Raw genomic sequence first — 23,018 nt, 5'->3', positions numbered from 1 at the left:
TTTTTTTTTTTCGGAGGCTTGTTTTCAACGCCTATTAGCATCCGGGCTAGCCAGTCAGATTTACTGCTATTCGCCTGCTAACAGAAAGTTACTGTCACAACTTTTATCTTGTTTCTCTTCGACATATTTCATATTTCTCAATTTCGGTTTGTGTGGTGATCAGTTGATTGCATAAAAATGTTTTTAATGTCAACGGGAATCGTAGTTAATCTAAACGTGCAGGGACACGGAGTAAGGAGCTAATTGGAGATGTAAATAATGGATGCAGATCGCTTTATCAAATAAGTGTTAGCTGGATGCGGTTAGCTTGCTAATCCGCTTTATGCAGCAATCGTTGCAAGCCGTGCCACTCCCTCGGTTTTGTTTTTGTCCAGTGTAGCCTTACGCTAAACGTCAAGTCCAGCTCGGCTCTGGATGTGTTTTGTTTGGTTTGGGAAGTTTTCTTATCCACCAGAGGCATCATGAGTCGTCGACTGCTGTGTGTGATTAATTGGTGACATCGGTCCTGGCTCTCCTGTATATGTCGCACATAAGTTTCGTGTTATGGCTGTGTGTTTACAAGCAGCACAGGGCAGTGGAAGACAACGAATCAGTGCCCTAATATCGCGTTAGAGCTGCTGGCAGCGGATCCATCGGCAGCTGATGGCTGTTTTCTATGCGCTGACGTGAGTCGCATTCCTCAGCTTTGTGTGTTGATATTGCGTAACACGGGCTAGCACTCAGTAGGCTGCCCTTCTGCTGGCTTTATCTGGGACTTTTTGTCGCTGAGTTTTGCATGACACGGTGTATGACCTGCATTAGGAGCATCGTTAATATAAATCGTGCATGGCAATACGTTGGGATTTGTAAACAGAGGATGAAGGCAGCTTAAATGTTATGTCAGTGGCTGGATAACCTCATGTACCTGAACACCCACACCGTGTTCTGTGCGCTGGCTGGATATAAACCCAGTGAAGCAGCACTGCAGTATGAGCAGCTCACCTGTAAACGTGTTTAATGCAGTCTTTATGCTAAACCTGAAAGTTTTTTGTTGTTTTTGGAGATTTGTGCTCCTGTCATTCTCTTTCTTTCCATCACTGCGTTGTTGCTTTAAGTACAGTGCTTTCAAAGGCTCTGACTGAAGCCCCTTTTAAAGTTTTAATGTTTTACTTGCCAGCTTTGTATCAGAGGGCGCTGAATATGGACAAACAGCATGATGGATTTAAGTGTCTCCCAGGAAAAATGGATTAGACTCTGGAATAAAGCCTACCCTGCTTTATTTAGCCATTGATAGTCTGCCTCTGCAGAGCAAATTGCTCCACAGGATGAGCCTCCTATTTTCCATAATAGATATGATTTTTGCACAGCATTTATAAGGCACATTAACCTTAACCCTACTGTGTTTTTCATTTCAGTTGTTGTGCCTGATGACTGCTTCATTGTCTTCTGGTTTTAATGGTGTTGTTCACAGTGAAAAAACGTTTTTTATTTTTAATTCAGTTTTTGTGATAAAGTAAGCATAAATAACATTTTTATAGACTACATTATTCAGTGTAATTAAAAATACAGTTATAAAACCACAAAACTTTCTGGCATAACCATTATTTTCTTGTTTGTAGTCCTTTTACTAAAATGTCAGTAGTTATTGGAGTTATCAGAATTATTTGTTTTTTCTCTGTCTGTGGAGCATAGAGTAGTAGAGTGATAATACTGTTTAAAAAACACAACTGTTGTTAAACCAGCAGCATATTTGCTGTTCATATGTTTTTAGTCTTAACTTTAGTCAGCAGCCAGTCTGGATTTTTAAGGCCTTGTTTTATACTCAAAACAATGATTAATGAATTCCAGATAACATTATTATAACAGTAGCAATCAATGTGGAAGAAGCAGGAATAATTGCAGCCTTTCTACAAGTAGATTATTTATGCAAGTTTTTTTGTACTTTTTGTGGAAACTGAAACCTTCATGTTAGTCAAGGCTTCAAAGACCTTGAGATTCTGTGAAAACCTCTTAGGCGTTCATGTCCATGTGTTTGTTATTGGTTTAGACCATATTTGTGCTTTTTGTTTTTTCTTTGAATGACATAAATGTGACACTAGGATCAAGGAAAAAGGTGTCAATCAGATTCTTTTATTCTTGTTATTGTAGTTCAGCAAATATGTAGTGTAGAAAGTGAAATAATTATTTATAATTTGTTGTTTGATTTGCTTATTACATACTTATTCACTTTACAGTAGGCATGGAAGATTGTAAAAATAGAAACTTTGAGTACAAAAAAACATGGTTTTAAAATATTAGCAGCAACAAGTGGGGAAGGGGGACCACTCTTTTAATGTATGTTCATGTAGGGCTGGAGAATAAGTCAGTAACATTATAGACAGGTGATCAAAATCAATAAATAACACAGCTGACAGAATTTTCAAAGATTCACCAAACTCCAATCCAGAACTGCACAGCATTCTGGGGGATGTAGGCAGAGGAAAGACTTCAGCTGCTCAACCTGTCATGGCTAGCTAAGCTACGTTGGTACGATCAACTCACTCTTCGGTTACCTAGCAACAGCCTGCTGAGTAACGTGCGCAGCAGCAGTTTCAGGTTTCCCACCGTGTCTCATAACAGCTTAAAAATAAAAAGCAACGGAGTAGCTTGAAAACTGGATAAAAAAAGAAAGGTCACGCCAGGATTTCAGATATTTAAGACAAAATAGCTAATCACTAATTATCTATCAACTGATATGATTCATTACAATATTTAAAACTGTAGCAATTCTGGAACCTTGTCGGTAAAATAACTTGAATCCATAGGATTCCAATGAAATGAACATTTTTGGAGTTTTAAAAGTTGCAACTGATGATCTTGATATAAGCAGTAAGTGGTTCATTCTTGTCTTGTTGAAGGTGCTGCAGTTTTTAACTCGGCTTTCTGCAGTCCAGACACAGTTTAGCACATTGGTGATTTTACAGTGGTGCCATTTATTTTAGTTGCAGGAAGGTGAATGGAGCCCGGCGGTTGAAATGTGGTAGCTTAAATCCTCTTAGCGTTTGGTCACTTCTTTCCTCTTCCATCGCAATCGTGACTGTAGCTGCAGAAAATGGGATTCGTCACCTTTTTGAATTCGGGGCAGGGGTGCTGGAGAGTTTTGACTTCCTCCCTTCAGTCAAGTCAACAATCTGTAATCAGTCTGGGAAGCAAGAGCGTGGACGCCCCACCCTCCATCTTGGGATAGAGATGTAGTGTGTGTGTAAGCCGTTTGGATAACAGCTCTGATGTAGGTCCTGAAATTAAGATTTTCTCTGAACAAACAGCTGTAACGTTGCTGTGTTGCTTTTATTGAGCGCCTGCCTGATGATCAGTGAGTAATCCTACACCAACACTCGGTTTATTGATTGATTCCAGTACTGCTGGTGACTGGTGTTTCTTTTTTTTTTTTTTTTTAACATGTGAACAGTTAAACGTACTGCTTATTCATTTTACTGAACTCTTAAATGGGTTGGAAACACTTAAATAATGTAACTTCTGTTTATAAATTAATATCTTTTGCATTGAGAAGCTAGGAAATATTTCATGTGCATCAAGGCCAGTTTCATGAAGCCGATCAGTTTAGAAGACGAACAGCCTAAGTGCATTTCTGTTTTGAATTATTTAGTATTGCAGCATTAAGCATCTCTCAGTGAGCATCTGTAAGAAAGGGTGTGTAGATAATATTGTTTATATGAATGAATGAAATAAAACATAATCAATATATAGCTGTTATTCTTTACAAACACTATCACGCTCTCTGAAGAATTCTGCTTGATAACTTTTTATTAAAAACCAACTCCAGTCTTAATATGTCAACATGCACAAAATGGTTTGTCAAAGATGTGAAAAAGGCCTAAAATAAATCCATCTTATGTTTGGAAAACAGAAAACCAAAGCCTTGCATGTGAGCACATTTATTAAATAATTGTTTCTTTGAAAAACATATTTTTGTTTTTCACCAGGTGTTGACCTTTTATGCATTTTAATCTTTTGCAACAATTCACAAAGAGGGAGACGTCTTTGATGATTTGTTCCCGTTAAATCGGTGGTTCTTACTTTTTTTTTTTATAACAAGAACCCCTTCAGTAGCTGCTACCGTATCCAAGAGGTGCTTTTCCACAACCTTTGTTTCATGCCAAACCCACATCGAGTTTGCCAAAAATCTGTCTTGGTCTCATTCGACCAAAGCACACAGCATCCTGTTGAAAGTCCCAGTGGAGTTGAACAAACTTGCTCACTCTTGTGATGATGGGGCAGAAAGGGGCTTTTCCTGAAATCCCTTCCAAGCAACCGGGTGGCTTTTACTAGCTGACTCATTGAACCTAAGATGTCACTGTTTTCTCTAATAATGAGCTCTGGATGAGCTTATTTTTATTTTTTTTTACCTCTCCTTGCTTTTTGTGTGTGGTGACGAGATAAAAATGGTTCCTTGTCCAATCTATTGGACCTGTGTCGCATTATATTTATATAGAAGGAAAACAAGAAGTCATAGATTTCTAAGTAGAGGTTCCTAGAAGCTCTGCTCAGGTTAAAAAAATAAATAAAAATACTTTTTTAAAAGAGACTCTTCTACTATTTTTTACCACTGATTTTGTTTCCAGTTGTAGAATTAATAAAAACATATCTTAAGGCTTTTTATCTTTACAAGGGATGCCATCAAACCTGTCTCCATCTGCAGCAGTAGTGCTCTTATAATTCACTCAAACATTGTTTAGTTGTGTCCAAAAACGTTATAATTACATCTAAACATTAGATGTAACTCTAATTTTTAGAGTAACATCTTAAAAGTAGATGTATGTCTTTGAGTAAATTCTTTAGGCCATCAGTTTTTAATATTTTTGAAAAACCAGCACATTTCAGAGTTGTTTATCCTTTGCCAATAATGTGAAGTTCTGATGAGATTCACTCTAGAAATCAATAAAAGCGTTTGATTATTTATTATCCACCTCTCCATGTCTTACTGACTCGTTCTCTGCACTGCACCTTCAGCTCTTCATCTTTTGCCTCTTCATTAGCCTCTTTTTGTTTAACAGGACATAGAAAAGCAATTCACACAACTCATCAAATAATCATTTTCCTCTAGCTGTAAGAGGGGAAAAAATTCTGTGATTTTTATTTTGAACACACTGTTCCTCTGAGTAATTACACACACACACACACACAGCAGTTGGGCACATCTCTTCCAGATTTAGTCTTGTGACTGTGCTCAGTGTTCTGTTTCATTGAGTGTGTGACAAACGGAGAGAAATAGCTGATTGTGCTTTAGCTTTTTTCCTTCTTACTCTGTATGAGTATAATCTCAAAGTATCATGCTGTTTTTGCTTCATGCTGGATCATAAACTAAAATCCAGTGACCTTAGGACATAAAAGCAAGAGATGATGATGTTTACCTGAAACGTAAGGAGCCAGAAAGAAACGAGGTTCTTAATTGGTCTCCTTCAGAGTTGCAGTCGAGCCTCATAAGGCAATAACATTCTTTATTACAAAGTTTTCACTAATTAATGACAGAACAAGATCAAAACTATTGAAACTAATATAGTGTGAGGAAAAAGCCATACTCACAAACATAATTTAAGAATGCAGTAGCGATTGAGGTCAGCAGATTTTCTTAATCAGCTCTGATGCTGAATTTTGTTTTCCTTAGTTTTGATTCTGGGAATCTCTTCAAAAGATGAAACCACATCTAGAGGTGGGGAGAAGTCTGACAGATGAGAAGATTACGCTCTGAAATTCCCAAATATATTTTAGGCTTTTTTTTTTTTTTTTGAGATGTTAAATATTTTTAGTCACAGAGATTTTTAATAATATCGATACTGTATTCTGGTGTTTTATTTAATGTGTCATTTTAATAAGTACAAGGAAATATTGTGTTTCCCAGCTTGTAATGTTGTTTGCTTGTTGGCATAAGAGGAAAGGAATGCAGTATGAATGGGGCATAACATCTTAAGCATGAGGAAGTGCCATCTGGTTTTAGCTGGAAAAACTTCATGTTTCAAAAACATTACAGGAAATCTTCACTCCTGACCATGTGTTGGCTTATTACCCAACCGGGCCTGTTGGTTGGGTGACTGTTATTGAAAGGTAATTTGAGCATTAGGGATTTTTGGGAGTTTTAGTGGCCCTTACATTAATAAGTGTTAATTTTATGGTAAAAGAGAAAAGTCAGTTCACTTTGTTGTGTTTTTATGTTGCTTTAGAAAGATGTTGATGAGCAGGATTGGCAACATGAGCTCAGATATCATCAAATGATGCTCTGGAAGGATCACTTTGAAATCTGAGAGGTTTAATGTGTTTTACCGCTGTGGGGGTTCACTGCACATAACAGATATCGTCATAGTACATCATCATACAGTTCAAATAAATGGTGGCACATCTATAAATGGGTGTCCACATTTGAATTTTACATTCAAGAGAACAAACCTTTAAAGTTGTGAACATGGTAATTAGTTTTTAATTGGTTGAACTCCTTGAAAGCAAACCGGAAAGTCAAAAATAAACCAATTGGAGATGTATTTTATTTGGTGATCTATTAATAAAACGGAAATGATTTTTATCTAGTGCTATGTAAAACATGTTCTCCCTGATGGACGGTGACGCCAGAATAGCTCAAAGATGACAAAAGAGTCTTTGTGGTTTCTGGTCTAACTGAAACCAAAGTTTCGGTCAGATGCTCCGTTGGATTTCACAAAATGCCATGTTTGCTTGGAAAAGATCACCCAAATATTCTTTGTATGGTATTGTTATTGTGTCCCATTTACCTCACTCAGGAGGTTGTCGGATGCATTTATTGATGTTTACATCCAGAGTTGTTTCCTGAAATGCTAAGCTAGTGCTAGCATGTTTACTCTCTGTTGTGATATGACTCATTGATAACTTCACTCTCTGTAACCTTAGTGTCAAGCTGTCAGTTTGAAGGTTCCACATTTTTTTATTATTATTACCAAGATATTTTTTTTAGATTCTTTTTTTTTTTTAACTTTGTCAATAATTAAACACCAATTTAAAAAAATAGACTGTGTATTCGGATTATTTTGTGTGTTTTCTACGATATGATCTGTAATCATTCCCTAGAATAATATATGAGTGACTTTTTTTTAAGTAGACCTGCTGTTTACATGCTGTAGTCTGCATGTAAACAGTTTAAACACTAGCAAAACAATTTAGTTGATTAAAGGACACATTTTTTGTTCTGTACTTAGCATTGTCCATTTTTTGCCAAATTTAATTTTTTTATTTTTAAAATGCATAACCTCAGTGAAAATCTCACCCTATAATTAAAATAATTAAATAAAGTGTGTCTGCAACCATCGCCTGTAACGTTCTTGAACTGTGGTCATTGACCAGTTAAAATCATCCAGAGGGCTGTGAATGGTCCACAAGCCACACTTTTGACCCCCCTGGTGTACAGTGTGCGTTGGCATGCAAAAGGTACACACATTTTCTCAGAATATGAATAATATCCTACAGAGTTCATGTTATAACTGGAGTAAAGTTGATGAATTGCATTTAGAGAAGAGCTTGCATTCCTATTCATCTTGCTTCTCATTACTGTGGGCCGCCTCCTGGTTGTGGACACTAAATCAATCCTGCGATATTTGCATTGCCCCAGTCACGCCGGTAGCTTTCAGATCTGCAGTAATTGCTGAAGCAGTCTAAACAGATGCGTTAGTGATGACTCTGTAGTCAGTTCATCATGCTATTGTCAGCAGCTGGAAGAATAACCAGCTATTTCAAATATTCAAAGAGCTGCTGACATTTCTGAGGAAACTGTTTGTTGTTTACTTTGATTGTCTGGAGAGCTGATGCTGAATATATCAGGACTTCCTTCAGCTGTGCTGTCTCACGACTTGTTAATGGACGTATTTATGTGAAGCTGATTAGGAGAAACATCGTCATAAAGATGTTAGAATGTCATTGTCAGACTGAGGCGTCAGTCCAGTTTTTGGGCATAAACAGTTTGAGCTTCAGCAGTTTGAGTTTAAGATGAAGAGATGTTCTGTCCGACTATTCTCACTGTGGATCACCCCTTTTCGTTTTTTTTTTTTTTTTTTTTATCATCTCTGTTCAAATGCTGGCTTTCTGACTCATCCCGCATATCTCCCTCTTTCTGTGCAAAATGAATGCTTTTTGTTGTTCTCTTTTTTCTCTCTGCCTTTTCTCACACCTCAATCCTCCTTTATCTTCTGCCTGTCCAGGTGCTCATGTGCTGACTTCCTCAGGCTCCCACATAGCTGCAAATGAGTCTTCAGCTGCTTTGGTGTAGCTCTGCGCCCAGATAGTCCCATCCCCTCTGTGCGGGCCATACGGGACTGCGTAGACCAGGATGCCTTCCTCTGCCAGGGCGGGCAGCCTGAAGGACCCGGACGTGGCCGAGCTGTTCTTCAAGGAAGATCCAGAGAAGCTTTTCTCTGACCTCCGAGAGATTGGTCATGGCAGCTTCGGGGCTGTCTACTTCGTAAGGCATCAATTATTTACACCCCCTGTACTTTGTGTACAATTTACTGTATCTTAGCAGTAAAAGGTTCTGTTGAATAGGTATTTTACCTGCCAAATTAAGGATTCAAACACAGCCTGTTTTCCATACATTACTGTTTCAGATTTTAGCAGATAAGTGTTGCAGTAGAAGCTATGTCCTGTTCAGTAAAGCTTGACTGATCTAATCACATCCGTCCATGAAGGAGTTTAATTACACAGAGTTTCTGACTTTCCTGATGTTTCACATCTGACTGCAGTTTCTAAATGATCCTTACTCTGCTGGTGTAAACAAGGACCTTGTTGTTGAGATTAATGTACAGAAAGTTAAAGGTCAAACACGAGTTTCATTTGAAATGCGAATCAACAGATGTGCTTTTTGTTTCCCAGGCACGGGATGTGCGAACGAATGAGGTGGTGGCAATTAAGAAGATGTCCTACAGCGGCAAACAGTCTAACGAGGCAAGACACATTTTCTTTCTTTTTTTTGGTACACAGTCTAGTTTCATAAATAAAACGAGGCCATTGGGCAGTCTGGAAAAATATGACATTTTCCAGGTCTGAGTAAATATATTAAGATGACTCAAGAATGAAGAGAAATATTTAGATTTCCAGACATTAGGTGAAAATGTAGAAAATCTCAGTTTGTTTCACCGGTTGAAGTTCGGATTAAGAGCAGTGCTGAGGTTTGAGACGTCGCTTTTATCTCCCAAAGTTGACACCCATTTCTGCTGTGTGTTTTATCGATGCGCTTGCTCCTGCAGCCGTCTCTGAGCAGACAGCCGATAAAAGCGCTGAACCTGTTTTGTCTCCTGCAGAAATGGCAGGACATCATAAAGGAGGTGAAGTTTCTCCAGAGGATCCGACACCCTAACAGCATAGAATACAAAGGATGCTACCTTCGTGAGCACACAGCATGGGTAAGTTATTCATTTCCACCAGCTGAATTTGATTAAAATGTCACTTTTTTGTACAACCAATCATTTACTGGTATATGTGTGGAGGAATTAAGATCAGTGCTTGGTTTTAGCTGGTGATGGAGTATTGCCTTGGCTCAGCCTCTGACCTGCTTGAAGGTGAGCTAAAGTAAAAAAAAAAAAAAAAGATTTCTGGCTGCTTGTTTACCCTGATTAGAAAGTCAGAATCATTACCTCTTAATATTTTTCTTTCTGCTACAGTCCATAAAAAACCTTTACAAGAAGTTGAGATTGCTGCCATTACACATGGCGCTCTGCAGGGGCTGGCGTACCTTCACTCCCACAACATGATCCACAGGTGAGGGGCTTCACATGACGCAGGTCTGTTTGTGTTCACAGTACGTCACTGATCGCTCTCCGTCGCTCTGATTTCATGTTTCAGGGATGTGAAAGCGGGTAACATCCTGCTGACTGAGCCTGGCCAAGTCAAGCTGGCAGACTTTGGCTCCGCCTCCATCGCCTCACCTGCCAACTCCTTTGTGGGAACGCCATATTGGTAAGTAAAAATGGTTTACATGCACCTAAACGGCCTGCCAAGTTTGAACAAAAATAAAAAAGATTCTTCCCTACCCCTATAAAAATAGTGTTTGTAGTTTATGACTTCCTGGAAATATTTTGATCTTCCACAGTAGATTTGACTGTAAAAAGAGTTTACCTCCGTTTGCATATTCATGCTAAAGGCTACCAGCAGCTCCTGCAGTCAAATGTGACTCTCCAGTTTCTCTTCACAGCAGCTTAAACTCCAAATTTAAACATTAACACACGTCAGAGGGAAAGAAAATCTTAACTTCGCCACTGTTTTGTTTTTTGTGTTTCTTTAAATTCTGTCACATGAAGGTAAAACGAAGGATGTCGAACAACAGAGTGTGACGGAAGTGTCCCGTAGATTTACAGTGAACTCTGATTTGTGCTTCTCCCCAGGATGGCCCCGGAGGTGATTCTAGCTATGGACGAGGGCCAGTATGATGGGAAAGTGGACATCTGGTCCTTAGGCATTACCTGTATAGAATTAGGTACGTCACAGCACTTTGTCAGTGTGGACCAGCGGTGTGAGGCGTGTCCCTGAGGACTTTACTTGATATTTTCATCCAGTAGAAGGATCCAGGACCCTGTAACTTAGAAATGTTGTCTGACCATTTCTTTTTCAGCGGAGAGGAAGCCTCCATTGTTTAATATGAATGCAATGAGTGCCTTATACCACATAGCGCAGAATGAGAGCCCCACACTGCAGTCCAGTGAATGGTGAGCACTGGTTTCTATTTTTATCTTCATGTATGTTAAATGATCTATAATGAAAACGGAAGGGAACATCATATGGTCTGAGCTTAAGAGTACCTATGTTTGCATTTCATTATCGTCACTCAGGGAAACTTTGTATTTTCAGTGTTGATACTTTGGTCTGATAGATTCTGTTTAGTTTTGACCTTCTGTCTTTTCCCCTTTATTCCAGGACGGATTACTTTAGAAACTTTATCGACTCTTGCCTTCAGAAAAACCCTCAAGACAGGCCGCATTCTGACGACATGTTGGGTGTAAGTTCACACACAAGCAGCACGATTTTACGCAGCAAGACCATTGAGTTGAGATGGAAAACTGTCGATAAATGTCGGTATTCTTCTCTCATTCATTCATCAGGAAAAGATCTTTTGATTATTTTTTATTTTTTTGCGATCGTTTGATCTTTGGTCAGAGCTAAACTGAAAATCTGCAAGTGATTTATTGATTCTTGAATTTTGATCTGGTTTCATCATTTTGTGCCTTTGGTGTTTAAATTGGTTTTATCTTTGTTCTATAATTCCTCACTGTTTGTCCTACTTGGAGTTACTGTGACTCGTGTATCTATCCCGGTTTATTTCTCCCTCCTTGTTGCCCTGCCCTCCAGCACGCGTTTCTCCAGCGTGAGCGTCCGGACTCCGTGTTGATGGATCTCATTCAGAGAACCAAGGATGCAGTTCGGGAGCTGGACAACTTGCAGTACCGCAAGATGAAGAAGATCCTCCTTCAGGAGGCTCACAATGGGCCCACCACCGAAGCCCAGGATGGAGATGAGGTCCGTTGGAGGATTTTGTTTCTGCATTTGCTCCTTCATTTAGAGCAAATAATTAAGCATATGCTGGTTTCTGTGCATGTCTGTGCCTCCTGGTCTTTCTTCTTCTCCCTCTCTCTCTCTCTCTTGCTTTCTATCCGTGTGCTCTGTCCACTCTGCTCCAGGACCTGGAGCTCGGCGGAGGTCGCACAGGAACGGTGAACAGCGTCGGCAGCAACCAGTCCATCCCCAGCATGTCCATCAGCGCCAGCTCCCAGAGCAGCTCTGTCAACAGCCTGAACGAAGCGGCGCAGGACAGCCGCAGCGAGCTGGACCTGATGGACGGAGACCACACGGTCATGTCCAACAGCTCCGTGATACACGTCAAACCGGTGGGTAGAGGGACACTGAAATCTGTTACATCATCTTATAATCTCCAGGTTGTACATGTTGGAAGTTATGATCTCCAATGAACACAGGATATATTTAACAAGCAAAAACTGTCAAACAGCATGTTTACCTCTTTGGACCCAAGGTTCATATTCAAAGAATCCTAGACTAAAAGTAGGTCCTAGTGACGTCATTTAAGGATAAATAGTTGATATTCTGAAGTGTTAAGATTTTTCATAGAATAGAAAAGAGTCTTGGGCTTTCAGAGAGCTCTTAACACGTCAAAATGTCAGGATAGTGAGGAAAACCTTTACTGAACCAAAGAGAAAAGAGCTGTGCAGACAGCAGGTTAAAGCTGTGTGGCAATTAATTCAGTTTGTCATAGTTTTATCAGCATGACACACTCTTCTTAATCCAGTCTAGATTGTATGTTTATCAGCTGATTACTGGAGGCATGTTGGTGTTTTTATGTCTTATTTTGCTTCCAGTATCGTCCAACCAAACCTTATTGATTTAAGACTCAAGAAGTAAAAGTTATATTCCATTTCTTTTGTTAAAACCATGTAGTTTAGACAATAAGATATGAGTTTTCTTTCTTTTTGGTGACATTTGGTCTACACTCCTTACTTATTGGTGGCCATAATGCTCCATTGCATTGTTTGCCAACCACAATTATAGAAGTAGAGGAAGAATAAAAACCGATCTCAGAGGACAGCATCACACCTAGCGACGGGACCCAACACCTTCCTCACTAAGGTATTATTTCTGTCGTCTCCTGGCTCAGAGTGGCTCTCAGCTGACTGAATCGCTGCTAAGCTACGACTTATCGGCAGGACTTTTTAGGCTAAGATGGGAACGCTCCGTGGTTCTTTGAGAGCACCAGCCCAAATCTGTAGAGTGCAAGAAACGCAGTCGCTCTCTTGACAGATTCTCCCACCTCAAATGTAGATGTGTGAAGGTGATCGGCTCTGACAGAGAACCACACTGTTTCCATTTTCCAGTGCCAGATCGAACTGCACCTTATCACCAACCCTTCTGCTGTGTTCCTGGTCTTTATCGTATTTCTTCCATTTTCACAATTGTACAATATTTAATGTTTGACTATCACAGAACTGCTTGATGGGAAATCTTGCGATGGTGATACTTTTGGTAAATAAAGACATGCGAGTTGTCACCTTGCCTCCAGCGCAGCCTGGACCTTTAGTGTTTTAGAAGCTGCCATCTGTGTTTGCTGTGGGAAGCAACGGCAATGAAACTCCATCCAACAGCCTTAATATATTACTGACATGTAGAGTGTGATATCAGGACACTTTGTTTATAATGTGCTAGCCAATAAATATTGGATTTCAAACTGATGAGATGACTTCATATCTGTAACATGTTGAGCAGCCTTTGCCTCTTGGTTAAAATCCAGATTAAATTCTTTGAATTTTATTGTCAAAGCTTGACAATGTGGGAAAAATTCCTGGAGGTCTAATATTTTCAGTATGTAAGCTGCTTTCAGTGGAGAGAGTTTGTTTTGTTCTGACTGGGGCTGCATCTTCGTTTAATTTCCTTTAGTGTTCCTGTATTTATCAAGTATTCACTTACCTTCTTCACTTTAAGGCTTAAGAAAGAACCTAAGATATAAAAATCATCTCCAAACAAAATGGAAATGTTGCTTTTAGTGGCTGCTCTTTTTTTTTTTTTCCTTCCATTTTTTGTGTCCATGAATAATTTGGGCACTGAGACCGATGTGAAATGTTTGTCACTTTGTGTCCCAGTCTTCAGCTTAGCCTACATTATCTGTCCTGTTGTGAAAAGCTAATGGCTCTGTAATGTCCGCCCACTCGTGGCCTGTTCGTTCAGACAAGGTGATGTAAGAAAATCAGAGCTGTACATTGTCGTCGTTTCAGTCCAGGCTTTTTGTAGCTGCACAGCAGTGAACCGTTACACAAAACGGCTCAAAACGCTGCAGTTTCCATGCGGTGCCTTCACAGAAGTCTTCATTCGTCTAGAAGTTTTTCTCATTTTGTCTTGTTTGAATTAAAAATGTCTGTGTTTTTGGTGGATTTGATATAAAACAAAAAGCCATAGAAGTGGATCAGAACAGATAAAAAAAAAATACAAATAAGCACAAGTGTGTAGTGCTTCGTTTTAATCTAACGCCTCTAAAGAAAGTAATAAACTCTTGTGAAGCTAATTGCCTTCAAAGTCAGCTAATAGGTAAATAGGACCCACCTGTTTGTCAGTAAATGTATAAATCCAGCTGTTGTGTGAAGGCCTCCGGTGTTGGATGAAAATGAGAACAGTTTGAATCATTGATGTTTGGAACGTCGCACAGCGCTGTGCAGTTTGTTTACAGAACCAGAGTAGCTAAGCTAACAGGCTTGGAAAGGAACAAATTAAAGGTAATTCAGCCATTTGACTGAGGTGTGTTGGACCAGAGAGACGTCTAAAAGTAGCAGGACGCCAGGCCTCTTCGCCTGGGTTGATGATTAGTTTTGCCCCATTTTACCCTCGATTCCCAGTGGGGAAACTTCTGCATCAGTTTCCAGTAATGAGGGCAAGTTGGCACAAAACTCTGTTGGCATGAGAGAGACTGAAGCCTCATCGCCAAGTTGAAGGGGGGGATCGATCAGACCACACCTCAGTCATGCAAACATGTTTGAAACCAAATCTGGATTCAAACATGAGAGATTTGATCACAAACCCAACTGCAAATGAATGTTTATGCTGTAAGCCCTTTTGTTTCGTTTGGGTTTTTTTGCACTAAACATAAATGCAAAACGTGAGTTATCAACTTACAACCACATAGTGATGAAAGGAACTCAACAAAGCATAAAATAACAGAAAACCCCTCAAATATTTAGGACCATAATGTTGTAAATAATGGAAGATGTTTATTAAAATAAACCAAGCAATCCACGTTTTGAGTAAAGAAGTAAAAATATTAAATTAGAAATTGTCAGTAAAATAAATATGTTTAGTTTAGGCTTAATTTAGAGAATTGACATCTCTGCATTTTTTCAAGTTACAATCAAGTTAATTATCACAAATTCACAAAAACTTTTTATTTATGCAGTTCAGTCCAAACAATAAACCAGCAGCCTAACATGGAAAAGAGATTCCTCCCAAACATCCAATACGAGGCAACACTGTCCAAATAAAACTTTCTTTTGAGACATTTGTGGGTAAAACTTAGTGTTTTTAATTGCTTTGCTTATTTTTTGGGGAGAATAACAGAAATACAGTTTGATTTCTTAGCAGAGCCACTTACTGCTTTGTTTGTTTAGCCTGTGAAAGCTGAAGAAATGTGTGGGCCACTGCATGGCTGAGATTATGTAATTAGTTAAATTTATTGAGCACATCCATCCATCCATCATCATCTTCATCTGCACCAGCTTATCCTTGAAGGGTTGCTTTAAAATTTGAGTGTGACTTTCAGGAGCCAGCAGAGGGCGCACTAACCTTAATTTAGGTAGTTTGGGAAATTTGGCACGTCGAAACGAAATGCTACAGTAACCTAAATGTGTTTTATATATTGTGTAATACTCTTATTCATAGTTTCTGAGCAAAAGGGATGATTTTTATTTCTGCTCTTCATCCAGGAGGAAGAGGAGAGTCTCTCTGGGGAGCAGGCGGCCAGCAGTCAGCCCACCGAGCCCCAGCTAGCGCCGGCTCAGGCCCCGAGGAAGCACTACCGCAACAGAGAGCACTTCGCCACCATACGCACGGCGTCACTTGTAAGACCACCCTCTCTCTTCTCCTCCTCTCTCTCTGGACTCTCCTGCTGTTCTCATCACGGACGGCGTCTTGCAGGTGACGCGCGAGATGCAGGAACACGAGCAGGACTCAGAGCTACGGGAGCAGATGTCGGGTTACAAACGCATGAGGCGGCAGCATCAGAAGCACCTGATGGCCCTGGAGAACAAGCTGAAAGGAGAGATGGACGAGCACCGGCTGAGGCTGGACAAGGAGCTCGAGAGTCTGAGGAACAACTTCACTCAGGAGATGGAGAAGCTGCTGAAGAAACACCAGGCCGCACTGGAGAAGGATGTACGTAGCCAAGCTGACGCTAATTATTATGTTAGGAGCCGTTATTTATGTTGTATCCATTTATTTGTTATGTGATTTAGCTGAAGACATTTGCCAACGATGAGAAGAAGTTCCAGCAGCACATCCAGGTTCAGCAGAAGAAGGAGCTGAGCAGCTTTTTGGAGTCACAGAAGCGAGAATATAAACTACGCAAGGAGCAGCTAAAAGAGGTAACCTGCAAATGCTCTGGTCGCCTGTGATTGTTGCTGATCAGTTTGAATAATATCTCAATCTAAATGTTGATCCGGGTGAACTAACTGATACTTGTGTGACAGGAACTTAGCGAGAACCAGTCAACTCCCAAAAAGGAGAAGCAGGAGTGGCTGTCCAAACAGAAAGAAAACATTCAGCACTTTCAGGTGAGCATTTCAAAGACACCCTGGGGATTATGTGCTTTTTAAAAAATAACGTAACGGAAAAGCTCTGTAAGGTTTGTGGGAGTTGACGTGTTTGTCCAATTATTGCAGGCGGAAGAAGAGGCCAACCTGCTGAGGAGGCAGAGGCAGTACCTGGAGCTGGAGTGTCGGCGGTTCAAACGGAGGATCCTCATTGCCAGACACAACGTGGAGCAGGATTTGGCAAGAGAGGTACATAAAGGCACTTAAACATAAACGCCGCTTTTAGCTTATTTCTTTGTTTGAACGACCTTTTACAACTCTCGCTAGGAGCTGAACAAGCGACAAACACAGAAGGACCTGGAACATGCGATGCTGCTGAGGCACCATGAGTCCATGCAGGAGCTGGAGTTCAGGCATCTGGCGACCATCCAGAGGGCGCGCGCCGACCTGATCCGGACCCAGCACCAGACGGAGCTCACCAACCAGCTGGAGTACAACAAGAGGAGGGAGAGGGAGCTGAGGCGCAAGCATGTGATGGAGGTCCGGCAGCAACCCAAGAGCCTCAAGGTACAAGGATCAGGGCACAAGAGCTTCTTTCCTGAACAAACAATCGACCTAAAAACCAACTTCTCTTCTTCAGTCCAAGGAGCTTCAGATCAAGAAGCAGTTCCAGGAGACGTGTAAGACGCAGACCCGGCAGTACAAGGCCCTCAGGAACCACCTCCTGGAGACCACGCCCAAATCTGAGCACAAGGCCGTCCTGAAGAGGCTGAAGGAGGAGCAGACCAGGAAGCTGGCCATCCTGGCCGAGCAGTACGACCACTCCATCAACGAGATGCTCTCCACCCAGGCGGTGAGCGTCTGCTTCACTGATCGAATCCTGAAACGGGAAAAAATCCTTGATTGATCGGATTAATCTATTATTGAAATAATAGTCACCTAATTCAGAAATCGCTTAATCGTTAACTGGAGGTTTCAGACTCAAAAAAATGGCCATTTGTTGAAAGAACACCAGACTCAGAGCAGCAGTTAAACCAAAATTATACAAAAAAATAAACACTTTGCATATAAGATTTAAAAAAAAAAAAAAAGCTTTGTGTAAATATGTTCTATCCAGAACGTCTCCAGTGGCGCAAGCTTCACCTTTTATAAACTCTGTAAAAAAAAAAAAATCTATTAATCACCTTTTCCAGTCCAATTATTGATCGCTAATCAAAAAAATAATCAACACATCGGCCCTACAGTCATTGTTGATTCAAGCAGAAAAAGCTGAGCTTAGAAGTATTGTTGGTCTGTTTTTCATGCATCCTTTGCAACAAATAATCAAGCATTCACTAAACAAACGTTGTTGCATTTAGGCAATAAAATGTTTTTTTTTATTATTATTCAATTCAAACTATTTATGTAGCTCCAATTCACAACAAATGTAATCCAGTGCACTTTACAAAAAATAATTTCAATTCAATTACACATGCATGCATTCAAATTATTTCTTTTATCTGCTAAATCATCAGAATAATCAACAACTTAAATAATGGTCAGTTGCAGCCCTGATTTTTCTGTCTTTGTTGCTCGTTTACTATCAGTTGCATTAATGTGTCAGCAAATGGTTTATTCCTTCTCTCTCTGCGGTGCGGCCGCCCCGCCTGCAGCTGCGGCTGGACGAGGCCCAGGAGGGCGAGTGTCAGGTTCTGAGGATGCAGCTGCAGCAGGAGCTGGAGCTTCTCAACGCCTACCAGAGCAAGATCAAGATGCAAACAGACGCGCAGCACGACAAGGAGAGGCGGGACCTGGAGCAGCGGGTGTCGCTGCGGAGGGCGCTGCTGGAGCAGAAAGTAAGCAAAGTTCTGCGTTTGTCGGGAAGTTAATGAAGGTGCAAAACCACAAAACTTTACCAAGCATTTCCAGTGCAAATACCTTGGCACATTTGAAATAAGCAAAACTAGCTTACAGGTAGTTTTTCATCAAAAAATAGGCGTTTGATGAAAAAGTACATGTTAGAAGTACTAATAATATGGAAAAATGTCTTGTTCCACTGTAGATAACTAATACTTTTTCATCAACACGAAGGAATTAGTGACTCAAAACAAACTTCTGTTTGCTGGAAAGTTACTTATAAGCTAGTTTTGTTTTATTTAAGTGTACATGCAGAACAAACTAGACCAAAAATACTTGTTAGGTTTTAATGTTTTTTTGTTCTGTTAACCGTATGTTGTTTTTTTTTTCTCCCCTCAGATTGAAGAGGAAATGCTTTCCCTCCAGAACGAGCGCTTGGAGCGAATCCGCTCGCTGCTGGAGCGCCAGGCCCGGGAGATCGAGGCCTTCGACTCGGAGTCGCTGCGACTGGGCTTCAGCAACATGGTGCTCACCAACCTGGCCCCAGACTCCCAAGGAGGCTGGGGGGGCGGAGGCGGTGGAGGAGGTCAGGGAGGTCAGGGGGGAAGCCAGTGGCCCGGAGGCGGTGGAGGAGGCAGCCACCACAGTCACCACCAGGGGGGCTCCAGTTCGCAGCAGCCCTGGGGCCACCCCATGCTTGCAGGTGGCCCGCCGCCCTGGAGCCTCCACCATCCCGGAGGAGGGAGTCAGAGAAGTAGTCAGGGAGGCGCAGGAGGGGTGAGGAACAGCCCGCAGGCTATGAGGAGGACGTCATCGGGGGGGAGGAGTGAACAGGGCATGAGCAGGAGCGCCAGCATCACCTCTCAGATCTCCAACGGTTCCCACCTGTCATACACCTAAAAACACAAGAACCACAGTCACTGTAACTAAAACACACACACACACACACACACTCACAAAGTGCACAGCACAGATAGGTCATATCCCACAATGCACCTCACCATGCAGACTGGTGAGACTGGCCGTCCTTGGAAACCCATCAGAGCTGAAACCTATTGGCTCCATTCAGCCGCCACTGCAGCCAATCGGCTCCATTCAGCCACTGCAGCCAATCGGCTCCATTCAGCCACTGCAGCCAATCGGCTCCATTCAGCCTGCGTTGCCATTCAGCCTGCGTTGCCATTCAGCCGCCATGTTCACCACAGAGTTTCACCAGAGAGGCCAGTTTTCAGCAGGTTCTGTTATTTTTAAGGGACTAGTTGATTGAGTCGGATGTTTGCACAATAAATCGTCTCGTGAGGAAAAAGTTGCTGCTTTAACTGAAGTTACATAAATCCTTGTGAGATCCCGTCAAAACACTCAAAAAGACTGAAGTTACTGATGTGATCTTGGGTAAATGTTTGGAAGGCAGAAGAGTCGACAGAGCAGAGAAAATTTAAAGGAGGGAAAAACTGAAAGTTGTGTGTTGGTGTCAACTGGGGAATTTCCTATGCAGAAAAGCCTGTGGAAGTTTGGATTTACTTTAAGCATTTCCAGATTTAAAGAAGTAAAAAAGCTTTGAAGAAATGTTTGATTTTACAGATTTTGTTCCTAGTTATGTTATCTGCAAGATAATTAAGAATTTAAGTTCATAAAAAACACAAGTTGATTTTGATTTAATTTACAACTTGAATTGTTAATCAATTAGATTTTCATGGACTTATAAAATCAATCAAAATTAAAGTTATTTCCTTAAACTTCTCTTTTTCTAAAAGCAATTAGATTAAAAAACAACTCTAAAAAGAAATATAGGGGTTTATAAAGGGCCAGAGATTTATAGGTTAAAATAACACGCATTAAAAAATAAAAACAAAATTTTAAATGTGCTTTTTTTTGGGGGGCTATTAAGTATTTTTGGAACAATATTTTATTCTGAATCTATGTTTTTTGTAAACTAGGTTTGGATAAGACGACATATTTGCAGAAAATGTTTAAATGTCCAGAGTTTTGGATTTTAAATAAGAAAACCAAAGCAACAGCCGGAGTGAACGCTTCGAGGTCGGAGTTATTTCTAGAGACTTTGGGCCGGTTTCTGGTGTTTCGTCTTTGCTGACCTTTGACCCGCTTATACGGATTTTAGTCAATTTTCTTTGAGAACGACATTTAAAAACTGCATTTAAAGTATTTAGTTTTTACCCAGAACTCCTTATTTGTTTATATCCTCATGTTGTATTGTGAGAGAGCAGTTGTTCACTCATTTGAAGTTACTAATTGAAGTTGATCTGTCGTACTACAGAGATTGTAGTCATCACCTGAACTCCTTCCTATATTTCGTCAACATTTCAAAGCAGCATGTTCCAGGACTTACTGAGGTTGTAAGGCCTAAAAAACAGGAAAAAGTCTCATGTTTTCCTTTCACACTTCCTGTTACCTGTTGAAGTTGAGTCTGGGCCAGTTTGCCCCTTCCTCAGTTGGACCAGAAGGTTTGAACCCAAAGAGGTTGCAAAACTTAAAAAGTTGGGTAAAAAACAACCAAAAGGGCAAAAATACAGAATAATGTCGTCACTAATGAATATAATAACTGGTCTCCGTTTTGCTTCTAATGGCTTTGGTTTACTTCAAAACTCCAGAAAACACCTTTTCAGTGTATTTTGTTCCACATGGTGGTGTTAGCATGAACGTGTAGCCTTTGGTTGTCCTGCATTCAATGCTTGGAAAAAGGTTGGATTTCTGAAGTTTGACCAGTCAAGTTTAACCCGTCTCTCTATGAATCTCTAGTTAAGGACTTTGGGTCAGACTGCTAGCATGCTAATTGTAGGAGTAGTTCGGGCCACCACTGTCCGTGCCAGCACTGGATTGTGTTTGTCGTTGAGTGCCAGAGAGGCTCGGCCAGTTTAAGCCACACAGCCAAGTAGTAGCAGCGACGATTGGCTCAGCTCCTGGGTTTCCACCGACCTCTGCCCACCCAGTCTCGCTCTGGCGGACGCTGCAGTAAGCCCGCCATCCGTCATGACGGGGACGGCGTTTCAGTAGTGGGTAACTTGAATAAAAGCCGGTGATCGCGTTTCACCTGTCAGCAGTAACTCCACAATGTCCTGAACGATGCAGTAAAAGCCTGTCGGCCTGTTTGGCGGGGTGCAGTCACAGCGAGTCGCACTTTGGCCAAGGCCAACTCAAAATGTTACGTCTGATTTCACACAAACACATATACAGTCAAACCAGTAGGTAAACTCGGACGCATGTACAGAGAAAGTGTAAAGCTTATAAGATGGAAAAACGGCACACATTCAGTGACGAAGGAGATGTAAATGCTGATTTAAAGTTTAAAAAAAAAGGCCTCAGAGATAAAACTTGTCTGTCGGTTGGTGACTGCTGAATGTTTTTGCGGATCCATGGGGGGTGATGCTGGGATCTCCGCTGCTGTGCCCCTGCAGAGCCCCTCCCCCGGTGTGACACCCCGCTCTGTCTCACCCTCCGATCTGACCACCGATCTCCCTGCGTCCTTCCACCTTCGCCTCCTTCCCTCCCACGTCTCTCGAGGGCCCCAAACCCGGGGGCCGCTCGCTGGTCTGCAGGGAAACATCGTCCCTCAGAGGAAGAAACGACGGACCAGGACATGTGCTGGTGTTCATATGAATCTATAAAAGAGAGAATTTTAGAGAAGATCCAAGTCTTATTGTGAAGCTACAGATGGAATGTACAGTCAACATGTGAATATTGTACAGCCTGGAAATCTAGAGGACAAACCGAAGCGAGATGAACCTGCAGTGAGGGCACAATGCTGTGGCTTTAGAGTTGCTGTAGTTTGAAAAAAATTAAAAGGGTTTACTGAGTTTTCACCTGTCCTGTTTGCAGCTGTTACACATTTTTTTTCGGCTGTGAACGAAAACACGGCTTTAGGTCAAATTGCCTTGTGGAAGCGGCAACAATTTGTTCAAAAGTGTATGAGGAGGATTTTTGCACATAATTTCAATATTTTTCTCCTTTAGCTCGGACTGTACACTGACAGTGTTACACCAGGTTAGACTCTAAAACCATTTAAATGCCACAAAACTTAATGCACTCTTCACCCTGAGGTAGTTTCCAAAGTCATGCACAAGGCTCTGAGGTCCATTTAGTTTTTGGAAACTTTAGGTCATGTGGGATCCTCTGACATTACTCAGGCTTTAATCTTTGAGACTCGCATTTTACACTTCCATCTAGAAATAAGCAACAAAAATTAGATCCCCATCCTGTCAAAACATGCTAGTTTCTCAGTTTAGAAACTAAATGAGTGCTTTTCTTTATTCCCCTTCTCTTCATCTCTTTTGTGTTTTATTTTCCTTAAACTGCCTGCAGAGGGCCAAACAACCTGCAGAGGTTTAGTTGTATTTACTATAGTTTTTTTTTTTTTGCAAGGCAGTGGGGGCAGAGTCTAGCTTTAGACGTTGGTCACTCCGAACTGGATCAGTTGCACTGATTGCACAAGTAGCTGACCAGTTTTACGAGTCTACTGTGACACCTGACCCCCCTCCTCCTCCTCCCGAAGCGGGGGGGCAGCTGCTGCTGGCGGAGAGTCGGTGGACGGCCGGGTCACTTCTCTGTACAGTCTGTTTATCAGTATTCCTTTTATTCTTCCTGTCATATTTGGTGAATCTTGCTGTTTTATTCTCCCTTGTCCACAGATCTGTATTAAACTGTATTAAAGTGTATAGTTTGTGCAAAAAAAAATTACAAATAAAAAAAGCTGAATGTTGCATAGCAGAAGAGAATAGATATTCATTCAGATGAAAAATAAGTGATTTAAAATGTATAAAAGTAATTCAGATGCAAAGTTTAGGGGATAAATGTAATATTTTGTTTGTAATTACTATTTTTTGTTGGAAGAGGGCTACTGGATAAAGAATCATCTGTAATAAAGTAATTTTAATATTTCTCTGTTGC

General features: G+C 41.0%; 1 protein-coding gene across 3 annotated transcripts in view; it reads left to right on the top strand.

Moving 5' to 3' along the window:
* Positions 1 to 23,009, top strand: part of LOC106936956 (serine/threonine-protein kinase TAO1-like) — a 27,046-nt gene extending 4,037 nt beyond the window's left edge. For 2 of the 3 annotated variants that reach the window (XM_015018216.1, XM_015018215.1), the window contains 20 exons: positions 8,196 to 8,455; positions 8,863 to 8,934; positions 9,291 to 9,392; positions 9,503 to 9,548; positions 9,651 to 9,747; positions 9,832 to 9,945; positions 10,371 to 10,462; positions 10,598 to 10,691; positions 10,900 to 10,981; positions 11,332 to 11,499; positions 11,661 to 11,867; positions 15,456 to 15,590; positions 15,667 to 15,903; positions 15,984 to 16,112; positions 16,218 to 16,301; positions 16,410 to 16,529; positions 16,608 to 16,847; positions 16,921 to 17,133; positions 17,933 to 18,115; positions 18,516 to 23,009. In XM_015018216.1, the coding sequence (XP_014873702.1) occupies positions 8,324 to 8,455; positions 8,863 to 8,934; positions 9,291 to 9,392; positions 9,503 to 9,548; positions 9,651 to 9,747; positions 9,832 to 9,945; positions 10,371 to 10,462; positions 10,598 to 10,691; positions 10,900 to 10,981; positions 11,332 to 11,499; positions 11,661 to 11,867; positions 15,456 to 15,590; positions 15,667 to 15,903; positions 15,984 to 16,112; positions 16,218 to 16,301; positions 16,410 to 16,529; positions 16,608 to 16,847; positions 16,921 to 17,133; positions 17,933 to 18,115; positions 18,516 to 19,016 (3,048 nt within the window). In that variant the 5' untranslated portion in view covers positions 8,196 to 8,323 and the 3' untranslated portion in view covers positions 19,017 to 23,009. Of the gene's footprint in view, positions 1 to 270; positions 666 to 8,195; positions 8,456 to 8,862; positions 8,935 to 9,290; positions 9,393 to 9,502; positions 9,549 to 9,650; positions 9,748 to 9,831; positions 9,946 to 10,370; positions 10,463 to 10,597; positions 10,692 to 10,899; positions 10,982 to 11,331; positions 11,500 to 11,660; positions 11,868 to 15,455; positions 15,591 to 15,666; positions 15,904 to 15,983; positions 16,113 to 16,217; positions 16,302 to 16,409; positions 16,530 to 16,607; positions 16,848 to 16,920; positions 17,134 to 17,932; positions 18,116 to 18,515 lie in introns of those variants that run through there. The other variant, XM_015018218.1, reaches the window with a different exon arrangement.
* The last annotated feature ends 9 nt before the right edge of the window (positions 23,010 to 23,018 follow it).

Source organism: Poecilia latipinna, unplaced genomic scaffold, assembly GCF_001443285.1.
Source record: "Poecilia latipinna isolate Pla-1442-1.1 unplaced genomic scaffold, P_latipinna-1.0 Scaffold2249, whole genome shotgun sequence".
Classification (NCBI taxonomy): Eukaryota; Metazoa; Chordata; class Actinopteri; order Cyprinodontiformes; family Poeciliidae; genus Poecilia; species Poecilia latipinna.
Note: the sequence above shows the minus strand (reverse complement) of the source record. Positions and strands in the feature narration are given on the sequence as shown.